We start from the raw sequence: 12,294 nt of genomic DNA, 5'->3' as shown, positions 1-12,294 counted from the left end.
GCCCTGGGAAAAAGCCTCCGACTATGGTTCTCATCACCTTATACACCTCTATCAGGTCACCTCTCAACCTCTGTCGATCCAAGGAGAAAAGGCCGAGTTCACTCAACCTATTCTCATAAGGCATGCTCCCCAATCCAGGCAACATTCCTGTATATCTCCTCTTCACCCTTTCTGTATTTCCACGTCTTTCCTGTAGTGAGGTGACTGCGCACAGTACTCCAAGTGGGGTCTGACCAAGGTCCTATATAGCTGCAACATTACCTCTCAGCTCTTAAACTCATTCCCATAGTTGATGAAGGCTAATGCACTGTTTGCCTTCTTAACCATAGAGTCAACCTGGGCAGCAGCTTTGAGTGTCCTGTGAACTCAGAGCCCAAGATCCCTCTGATGCTCCACATACTATACTCTGCCATCATATTTAACCTACCAAAATGAACCACCTCACACTTATCTGGGTTGAACTCCATCTGCCACTTATCAGCCTAGTTTTGCACCCTATCGACGTCCCACTGTAACCTCTGACAGCCCTTCACACTATCCACAACACTTCCAACCTTTATGTCCACTGGTCACTGACCTCCATGCAGAATATGCTCCGTCTACAACCACTCTTTCTGGATCTACAAAGCAATATCCCCTTGGATCCCATGCGTCTTTACCTTCTTAATAAGCCTCGCATGGGGTACCTTTTCAAATGCCTTGCTGAAATCCATATACACTACATCTACTGCTCTAACTTCATCAACGTGTTTAGTCACATCCTCAAAAAGTTCAATCAGGCTCGTAAGGCACGACCTGCCTTTGACAAAGCCATGCTGACTATTCCTAATCATATTATGCCTCTCCAAATATTCATAAATCCTGCCTCTCAGGATCTTCTCCATCAACTTACCAACTACTGAGGTAAACCTCACTGGTCTATAATTTCCTGGGCTATCTCTGCTCCCTTTCTTGAATAAAGGAACAACATCTGCAACCCTCCCGTCCCTATTGATGATGCAAAGATTATTGCCAGAGGCTCAATAATCCCCTCCCTCACCTCCCAGAGTATCCTGTGGTATATCTCATCCAGTCCCGGAGACTTAACTAACTTGATGCTTTCCGAAAGCTCCAGCACATCCTCTTTCTTAATGACTATATGCTCAAGCTTTTCAATCCACTCTAAGTCATTCCTACAATCGCCAAGATCCTTTTCCATAGTGAATACTGAAGCAATCATTAAGTACTTCTGCTATCTCCTCAGGTTCAATATACACTTTTCCACTGTCACACTTATTCTCTCATGTCTTATCCTCTTGCTCTTCACATACTCGTAGAATGCCTTGGGGTTTTCCTTACTTTTGCTTGCCAAGGCCATGTCATGGCCCCTTCTGGCTCTCCTAATTTCATTCTTAAGTTCCTTCTTGCTAGCTTTATAATCTTCTAGATATCTATCATTACCTAGTTTTTTGAACCTTTTGTAAGCTTTTCTTTTCTTCTTGACTAGATTTTCAACAGCCTTTGTACACCACAATTCCTGTACCCTACCATCCTTTCCATCTCATTGGAATGTACCTGTGCAGAACGCCATTTAAATATCCCCTGAACATTTGCCACATTTCTGTCAAACATTTCCCTGAGAATATCCAGGTTCCTGCCTGATAGCTTCATATTTCCTCTTACACAAATTAAACACTTTCCTAACTTGTCTGTTTTTTTTATCCTTCTCCAACACTATGGTAAAGGAAATAGAATTGTGATCACCATCTCCAAAATGTTCTCCCACTGAGAGATCTGACGCCTGACCAGGTTCATTTCCCAATACCAGATCAAGTACAGCCTCTCTTCTCTACATATTGTACCAGGAAATCTTCCTGAACACATCTAACAAACTCCACCACCTCTGAATCCTTTGCTATAGGGAGATGTCAATCAATATTTCGGAAATTAAAATCTACAACCACGCCAACCCTGTCATTATTACACCTTTCCAGAATCTGTCTCCCTATCTGCTCCTTAATGTCCGTCGCTGTTACTATTGGGAGGTCTATTAAAAAGCACCCAGTGGAGTTGACACCTTCCAGTTTCAAACTTCCACCCACAGACTCAGTAGACAATCTTTCCATGACCTTCTCCTTTTCTGCAGCCATGATACTATCTCTGATCAGCAGTGCCATGCCCTCACCTCTTTTGCCTCCTTTCCTGTCCTTTCTGAAACACCTAAAGCCTGGCACTCTAAGTAACCATTCCTGCTCTTGAGCCAGCCAAGTCTCTGTAATAGCCACATCACAGCTCCACGTACAGATCTACGCTCTAAACTCATCCGCTTTGTTCATGCTTCCTGCATTAAAATAGACACATCTCAAACCACCAGTCTGAGCATATCCCTTCGCTATCACCTGCCTATTCTCCCTCTCGCACTGTCTCCAAGCTTTCTCTATTTCTGAGCCAACTGCCTCTTCCCCAGTCTCTTCAGTTTGGTTCCCAGCCCCCAGCAATTCTAGTTTAAACTCTCCCCAATAGCCTTAGCAAACCTCCCTGCCAGGATATTGGTCCCCTTCAGATTCGACTGCAACTCATCCTTTTTGCATGGGTCCACCTGCCCCAAAAGAGGTCCCAATGATCCAGAAATATGAACCCCTGCACCCTGCTCCAATCACTCAGCCACACATTTATCCTCCACCTCAATGAATTCCTATACTCACTGTCACGTGGCTCAGGTAGCAATCCCAAGATTGCTAGCTTTGAGGTCCTGCTTCTCAACTTCCTTCCTAATTCCCTGTAGTCAGTTTTCCGTACCTCCTCTCTTTTCCTACCTATGCCATTAGTACCAGTATGTACTATGACCTCTGGCTGTTCACCTTCCCACATCAGGATATTGTGGACGCAATCAGCAACATCCCAGACCCTGGCACCTGGGAGGCAAACTACCATCCACATTTCTTTCCTGCATCCGCAGAATCATCTGCCTGCCCCCCTAACTTTAGTGTCCCCTATTACTGCTGCCTTCTTCTTGCTTTCCCTAACCTTCTGAGCCACAGGGCCAGAGTCTGTGCCAGAGGTGCAGCCACTGTTGCTTCCCCCAGGTAGGCCACCCCCTCCTAACAGTACTCAAACAGGTATACATTGTTAAGGGGGACAGCCACAGGGGTACGCTCTAGTATCCCTTTCCTGACTGTTACCCACTTATCTGTCTCCCGAGGCCCTGGTGTGACTACTTGCGTTTTGCTCCTTTCTATCACCTCCTCACTTTCCCTATCCAGACGAAGGTCACCAAGCTGCATCTCCAGTTCCCTAAAGCACTCCCTAAGGAACTGCAGCTCGACGCACCTGGTGCAGATGTGGCCGTCCGGGAGCGGGTCTTCTGCCAAGCAAACACTGGGGCAGCACTGACTCTGACATCTCTCTCCTGGGCAGCTGTCAATAGGCTCACCGTGGCTTAAGGCCTAGTCCTCGTTATAACCGAGGCCACTCAGCTTTCCCCCACCATCTGTCTCTGCTGATTGCCAATAAATCAGTGAATCAGACTCACAGCATTCCACATTAACAATGTCCAACAGGGTATTGCATTCACAAGAAAAACACCTTAGCTGATCATTCACTGTTAGACTGCATACTGCCTTCGTGCACCAACTCCTGCAATGCCTCTCTTATACGGGTAGCAACACGATCTGCACCAAGTCCAGCAAATTCCATTTCTCCCCCCAAACAGCAACCTGCTGATAGAAGACCTGCCTTACATTAAGTTCATAATACTTACATAATCATAAAAGATTTCTTTGGTTGGCCCCATAGAAGCCATTGTGATTGAACACACCTCATCTTACTGGAAATTGACTTCAGTTCTTTTTGCATTCTGTATGTGCTGTTCAAGATTTCCAGCATTTGCAGAATTTCTTGTAACCCAGCATTTGCCCTTCAGGTTATGGCCAATCAAACATAATTTAAAAGAATTTCAATTTGCAAAGGTGTCTGCTGCTACCATCCTAACAGCCAGCAATTCCAGGCCACCAACACCCACTGGGTGAAAAATCTTTTCATTATATCTCAATTCCTTCTACCAATTACTTTAAATTATACCAAAGCAAATATAATACCCATAAGAAGTATTCATCTCCCCCCCCCCGGAAGTTTTCATTTGGCTTTTTTTTTTACACTGATTAACAAAAAGACTCTTGTGTCAAAGTGAAAATAGATCTCTAGGAAGTGATCTAAATTAATTACATAATTGATTGCATAAGTATTCACTCTCTTTAATATGACACACTAAATCATCACTGGTGCAGCAGTTTGGTTTTAAAAGTCACATAATTACTTATATGGAGTCAAGGTTCAGTCAAGGTGTTTCAATTGATTGTAGTAAAAATACACCTGTATCTGGAAGGTCTGACTGCTGGTGACTTAGTATCCCGGCAAAAATTACACAACAAAGACAAAAAAACACTGCAAGCAACTTCTTGAAAAGATTACTGAAAAGCACAGTTTGTGAAACGGAAAGAATAATGGCACAGGTGTAAATCTGCCTCGAGGCAGGCGTCCTCAAAAAGTGAGTGACTGTGTAAGAAGGGGACTAGTGAGGAAGGCCACCAAGAGATCTATGATAGTTTGGGAGGAGTTACAAGCTTCAGTGGCTGAGATGGGAGAGACTGCGCATATAACAACTGTTGCTTGGGCGCTTCACCAGTCACAGCTTTATGGGAGAGTGGCAAAGAGAAAGCCACTGTTGAAAAAAAAGTCACATGAAATCTCAGCTAGAGTTTGCCAGAAGGCATGTGGGAGACTGGAAGTCAACTGGAAGATGGTTCTGCGTCTGATGAAACCAAAACTGAGCTGTTTGGCAATCAGAACAAACACTATGCTTAGCATAAGCCAAACATCACACATCATCACCCCCATCCCTACCGTGAAGCATGGGGGTAGCTGCATCACGCTGTGGGGATGCTTCACTGTAGCAGGCCCTGGAAAGCTTGTGAAGGTAGAAGGTAAAATGAATGCAGCAAAATACAGGGAAATCCTGGAGGAGTCTGCAAAAGAACCACGACTTGGGAGATTTGTTTTCCAGCAAGACAATGACTCTAAGCATAAAGCCAGAGCTACACAGGAATGGATTAAAAACAACACAGTTAATGTCCTGAAGTGGCCAAGTAAGAGTCAAGACCTTAATCCAACTGAGAATTTGTGGCTGGACGTGAAAAGGACTGTTCACTCACGATTCCCATGCAATCTGACAGAGCCTGATCAGTTTTGTAAATAAGAGTGAGGAAAAATTGCAGTATCCAGATGTAAAAAAAAGATAGGGACCTATCCATACAGACTCAAGGCTGTAATTGCTGCCAAAGGTGAATCCATTAAATATCAATTTGAAGGAGGTGAGTGATTATGCAATCAATTATTTTGCGTTTTATATTTGTAATTAATTTAGCTCACTTTATGGAGCTCTTTCACTTTGACGTAGAGTCTTTTTCTGTTGGCTAGTGTCAAAAAATCCAAATTAAATGTTATAAATTCAATAAAACATGAAAACTTTTAAGGGGAAGGGGGTGAATACTTTTTATACTGTATATACAATGTACAGTATACTGTATATTCTTTCCTTATATACCTTGTGCAAGCCTCTTATAATTTTACATAATGCATATAAGAATCTCTTCAGTTTTGTGTTCCAAACAAATTGAATGCAGCTTTTTCTTTCTTTTCAGCCTAGTAATTTCTAAGGTAGGGACACATTCGGCACAACTTTGTGGGCCAAAGGGCTTGTATTGTGCTGCAGGGTTCCTATGTTTCTTTTCCCCCATTCATGGGACTAACCTTCAAAACCTCTGCACCTTCAGAAAGGTACACACATCTTAAATATATGAAATTCTGAAGAGACTGCAAATCCAAAGCAGCAGACAACAAATTACTGGAGGAATTCAGCAATTGATGGGCATTTACGGAGAGGAATAAATAGTCAAGACTATTCATCAGGACTTCATTATATGTGGCATTCACATCTGTTTTGCAAAATGGTTATTCAATTACTGTATAAAGAGTACTGAAGTTTCAGTCTAACTGGTATTGTATACAACTATAACTTCTTTGCTTCAGTTGATAATGGGAAACAACCCTTAAGCTTTTATAACATTTCATTGTTCCTTGACATAAAATGTTGAGTCCGCTCAGTGACTGTATATTCCCATGCTTTTGCACATGTACTACCTCATATTTACATTCCATTTGCCACAACTCTGCTGAGCTGACCAAACCATCTAGATCCTTTCGCAATATAAACTCACCATCACCCACAAACCCAGTTTTTATACGATCTAAAAACTTCATTTCTCATGCCCTGTACATTTAGGTCTAAGCCATTAAAATATTGCTACAGAACTGCACAGTAATAAAAACATTATCATTCTGCTGCCTTACACTAATCCCAATCTGCCATCTCTCTCATATCCTGTTGACTTTTGCTAAGAAAAATCCTTCTGCTGTTATTAAATAACCTTGCTTTTCACTAACATATTTTTGTTTTCATGTTTATTTTTATTTTTAAAATTCTATTATCCCATTTAAAAGCACTTTGAACTACTGTACAAGTGCTCTAAAGTTATTATTATACCTACCCAACGTTCTGGTTTCTACAGAAATTGCTCCCTACGCAACTCCCTTGTTCATTCATCCCTCCCCACTGATCTCACTCCTGGTATTTATCCTTGCAAGCGGAACAAGTACTAAACCTGCCCCTACACCTCCTACCTCACTAGCATTCAGGACGCTAAACAGTCCTTTCACTTGAGGCAACGCATTAGCTGTGAGACTGTTGAGTTATATACTATGTTTGTTGCTTATGGTGTGGTCTCCTGTATATGGGTGAGATCCAATGTAGATTGAGAAAACGCTCCGTCCACCAGAAAAAGTGGGATTTCCCAGTGGCTCCCCATTCCGATATGTCCATCCATGGTCTCCCCCACTGTCGTGATGAGGCCACAGAGGGTGGAGGAACAAACCTTATATTTCGTGTGTTCCTCCACTGAGGAAACTGACGGCATGAACATCAATTTCTCAAGCTTCCGGTAATGCCTCCCACCCCACTTCATCGTTTCCCATCCCCTTTTCCCTCCCTCACCTTACCTCCTAGCCCATCCATTGCCTACTGTGCTCCTCCCTCCACTTTTTCTTTCTTTCATGGCCTTCTGTTTCTTTCACCAATCAACTTCCCAGCTCTTCACTTCATCCCTCCCCTCTAAATTTCACCTTTCACCAAGTGCCTCTCTCCCCCCTCCCCCCACCTTTTAAATATGCTCCTTAGCATTTTTTCTCCAGAAATGTTGACTGTACTTTTTTTCCATAGATGCTGCCTGGCCTGCTGAGTTCCTCCAGCATTTTGTGTGTATTGCTCGGATTTTCAGCATCTGTAGGTTTTTTGTCACTGGGAAGAGCTTTGGTTTCTCAGCTCTAGATTTAATCCCAACCTCTGGTGCTATTTTTGTGGAATTTACACATTCTCCCTGTGAACATATTGCACAGTAGCACAGCAGTTAGCATTACACTTAACAATGCCAGCTGAAAGATCAGGGTTCATTTCCTGCCACTGTCTGTAAGGAATTTGTATGTTTTCCATGTGACCATGTGGATTTCTTCCAGGTACTCTGGTTTCCTCCTAAACTCCAAAAGATGCACTCAAGGTCAGTAAGACAAAAGAGCTAATTGTGAACTTCAGGAAGGGTAAGGTGAAGGAACACATACCAATCCTCATAGAGGGATCAGAAGTGTAGGGAGTGATGCACTCCCTCTGATAACTCACTCTGAGACGTAAAGATGAGATATCAGCTTTTATTGACTGGAAGAAGGAACAAACAGTGGTTGACCACCATACTACATCCTGGAGACAGAGAGGCCGGGCTCAGACCTCAATCATCTTTATACAGGGGTCTGTGGGAGGAGCCACAAGAGCAGTCAGCAGGGGGCGTGTCCAGACAGGTATATATAGTTCACCAGAGGGAATGAACAGATTCAAGATCCTGGGTGTCAAATCTCCAAGGACCTAAACTGGTTCCAACATATTGATGAAGCTACAAAGAAGGCAAGACAGCGCCTGTAATTCCTTAGGAGTTTGAAGAGGTTTTGTATGTCAGCAAATACACTCAAAAACTTCTATAGAAGTACTGTGGAGAGCAGTGTGATAGACTGCATCATTGTCTGCTATGGGAGGGGGGGAGAGGGCTACTGCACAAGAACAAAAGAAGCTGCAGAAGCTTCATGCAGAACAAAAGAAGCTGCATAAATTTAGTCAGCTGCATCTTGGGTACTTGCCTACAATGTATCCAAGAACATCTTCAAGGAGCGGTGTCTTAGAAAGGCAGCATCCATTACTAAAGACCCCCAGTACCCAGGGCATGCCCTTTTCTCATTTTTACCATCAGGTAGGAGGTACAGAAGCCTGAAGACCCACACTTAGTGATTCAGGAACAGTTTCTTCCCCTATGCCATCTGATTCCTAAATAGACATTGAACCCATGAACACCACCTCACTTTTTCAATATATATTATTTGTTTTTGCATGATTTTTAATCTCCAATATACATATACTATAATTTATTTATTCTATATTATGTATTGCATTGAACAGCTGCTACTAAGTTAACAGATTTCACAACACATACCGGTGAAAATAAACCTGATCCTGATACACACATTAGGGTTAGTAATTTGCAGGAAAGCAATCAATTTTAACACTGGAAGCATGGTGACACAAGCAGGCTGCCCCAACACAACTCAGATTGTTGATCACTGATGTAAATAAAGCATTTTACTGTATGTTTTGATGTCCATGTGACAAATAAAACTAATTTTATGTAACTTTTCCTTCCGGCAATTTAGTTTAGAGGTGTATGTTGGTAGGTAAATAGGCTATTGAAAATTCTCTCTAAAGTGGTAGAGCCTGGAGGGAGTTGATGGGAATGGTAGTGTAGCACTATCACAACTCAAGGTTCAGATATGGAGTTCAATTGTGATGTCTTCTATAAGGAGTCTGTACATCCTCTCTGTGGAATGCATGGGTTTTCTCCTGATGCTCTGGTTTCCACCCACATTCCAACGACATATCTGTTATTACGTTAATAGGTCATTGTAACCTGTCCTGTGATTAAGCTAAGGTTAAATCAGGGATTGCTGGGTGGATGGGCCTATTCTGCACTGTATCTGTAAATAAAAAATAAAAAATAAAAAAAAATTAGGGTAAAATTGCTGTAAATAGGCACCTGATTGTCAGTGTTTACCTAGTGGGCTGAAGACTATGTTGTATGACTGTCTGGCAAAGGAAAATTGGCATGCTGCTGAGGTAATGTAAATGATAAAGCACAAAATGATGGAAATAATCAGCAAGTCAAGCAACATTTGTGGAAAGAGAAACAGAGTTTTTTTTTAACCCCTCTGGGATACCCAGCCTGAATTGCCAGGCATGTCTTCCTGCTCCACATTTTGTATTTTTACTTTACTTTAGGTATACTCTTTTGTCTACGTTCTCACTAACTACAGTTGGCCCTCCTTATCCGCGGGGGATTGGTTCAGAGACCGCCTGCGGATACCAAAAATCGCGGATACTCAAGTGCCTTATTTAACCCGAATCATTATGGTGGTCTTTAGGACCCAGTGGAACCCTGGACTTTATTTAACATGCCCAGAGCGGTGGATATTAGGACCTGGCGTAGCTCTGAATCCGCGGTGTTTCTGTTCATGAAAATAATCATGATCGCGATTGAAAATAAGGTGGAAGTAATAAAGCGATCAGAAAGAGGTGGAATGCCATCGATCATTAGAAAAGCGTTAGGCTACAGTCAGTCAACGATTGGAACAATTTTAATGGAGCATTTGAAAGGCCCTGCCCCGATGAAAACTACAATTATTACTAAGCAATTATTGAACTACGTATGTTTCTTACATGTTTTATATGCATAGAAAGGTAAAATATGTACTATATACTAAGAAAAACGTTTGACTAACTGACGCTAAATAATACCAGATGTACCTGTTCCAACTTCAAATCTGACTTAAAGATGGACTCAGGAATGGAACTCATTCATAACCCAGGGACTGCCTGTACTTTTAAGTCATTTCTAGATTACTTATATTACCTAACACAATGTAAATGCTATGTAAATAATTGTTATACTGTATTGTTTAGGGAATAATGACAAGAAAAATAGTCTGTACATGCTCAAACAACGAGTGCTGGAGAGAGAACTTCCGGGTTTTCCCGATCCGCAGTTGGTTGAATCTGCACATGCAGAATCCGCGGATAAGGAAGGCCGACTGTACTTCCATTCACTCATTGACTAGATATCCTCATTTATAAGGTCACCCTGGTTTTACCTTGTCAAGACATAACTTATCCCCACTCTTCCTGCAGCTTCTCAAGTTGAAGGGTCTTCAACCTGAAACGTTAACTCTTTTTTTCTCTCCACAGATGCTGCCTGATCTGCTGGGTGTTTTCAGCAGTTTTGTTTTTATACCTGAATATACTAGAATGTTCTATGGATAAGAAAATATACTTGAAATAGTACTTGGCTGTCAACTATATCAGACTAGTGAGCAAATCTCTGGACTAATCTGAATGCAGCTAACTGTTGGCAGTTATGGCTGTATCTTCTGGTCGGTGGATCAGATGTTTGTGTCCATAAAGTAGCTACATATGGGCTCTGAGGCACAATGTTAAAAAGGTAAACATTTCAAAAGACACTTTTCATTAAAAAATATCCAGGAGTCAGTGAAGCTACAAATCTCACCCATGCTCCGAAAACAAATTTCAGATAATTAAGAATACTGAGCTGGCAATGTTTTTAACTAAACAATTTAATTCAAAGCAGCGCTAGGGGATAAAAGCAAAAAGTTATAAGATCGTACCTGTCTGAATGACTCCTTGCTCATGGCTGGTAAATCTGTTGAACATGTATCAATTTTACTTCTGGAAAAGATGCAGGAACTTAGATGTTGTTTGGTTTGAAAAATGGTCTTCAATTATGCCAAGATTAAGGAAATCATTTTTTGTTGGTCCACAGGTCAAGCAGGTCATCAATGACAAACAATTACAGACTCTAAAATCAACACGTACAACACGCTGGAGGAACTCAGCCAACATGCTGAGTTCCTCCAGCATGTTGTATGTGTTGATTTGACCACAGTATCTGCAGTATACTTTGTGTTTACAGACTCTGAAAGATGGTTCCCACTGTTGAAATCCATCACAAGCTCTATAGTAATCAGTACAACATAATTCTACACAGTTTTGGCACTCTGCAGCTACAAATCTTAAGAACACAAGTTTTTACACAAACCATGGATGTAACACAAGCCCCTAATATTTCATTAATGATACTGCTACCTCCACATCAATGCAGCTGGACATGGTAAACACCAAAGTCAATGTATTGTGAGCAGTTTTGGGACAACAAAGATTTTGCTTCCTCAATACTTTTGATGTATCTTATGGATTTTGGGCTGCTGATCATGAAATTTCCCTATCACACACCATTTTCTTGAAATTGCCTAAATTTATTATTTAAATTCATAATTCAAATTAGAATAACTGATGCCAAGATTAAGGAAGGAATTTTTGTTGGTCCACAAATCAAACAGGTCATCAATGACAAAGATTCAAAGAACTTCCAGTGGGACAGATGAAAATCAAATGGAAGGATGTTGCTGAAAAACTTCTTGGCAACTACACAGCACCAAAGTACATGCAGCTGGTTGACAAGAAGTTGAAACATTGCATGAATTGCAACACACCACTATAGATTCATGTTCTGGATTCCCATTTAGACTTCTTCCTGCAAATCTTGGCCCTGTCAGTGACGAGCATGGTAAAAAGTTTCACCAGGACTTTGTGGTCATGGAGAAAAGGTATCAGGGCAATTGGAATCCATCAATGCTGGCTGATGTTGGACACTTAAGCGAGAAGATTCAGAAACCAAATACAAATGAAAATCATCAACAAAATATTTTAGCATAGCTGAATTACTGCAGCATCAGCACTGTTATACAATTAAACACACTATATTCAATCAAGGTTAATTTCTTGTTTCTCCAAATTCCTACATGATACATAATCTGAAATTATATTTGTGTTCAGCTTCAGGTGATCTATCATAATCAAAAAAATTTTGAGCAGGCAACACTTTTAAAGAAAAATTTGTTGCCCTGTATTATCTAAGAGAGGATGTGCAAGCTTTGAAAAGGGTCCACAGGAGGCTCTCAAGAATGATCCTGGGAATGAAAGGGCTAATGTATGACAAGTGTTTGATAGTTCTGGGGCCTGTGCTTGCCAGAATTTAG

The 12,294-nt window shown here is 41.5% G+C and overlaps 1 protein-coding gene across 2 annotated transcripts in view; it reads right to left on the bottom strand.

Annotated features, from left to right (window-relative positions):
* Nucleotides 1-12,294, bottom strand: part of fancd2 (FA complementation group D2) — a 144,026-nt gene that overhangs the window by 76,603 nt on the left and 55,129 nt on the right. For both annotated transcript variants that reach the window (XM_059970407.1, XM_059970416.1), the window contains one exon: nucleotides 10,864-10,924. In XM_059970407.1, the coding sequence (XP_059826390.1) occupies nucleotides 10,864-10,924 (61 nt within the window). The remainder of the gene's footprint in view (nucleotides 1-10,863; nucleotides 10,925-12,294) is intronic.

Source organism: Hypanus sabinus, chromosome 1 (genome assembly GCF_030144855.1).
Source record: "Hypanus sabinus isolate sHypSab1 chromosome 1, sHypSab1.hap1, whole genome shotgun sequence".
Classification (NCBI taxonomy): domain Eukaryota; kingdom Metazoa; phylum Chordata; class Chondrichthyes; order Myliobatiformes; family Dasyatidae; genus Hypanus; species Hypanus sabinus.
This window is presented reverse-complemented; position numbering and strand designations above follow the sequence as displayed.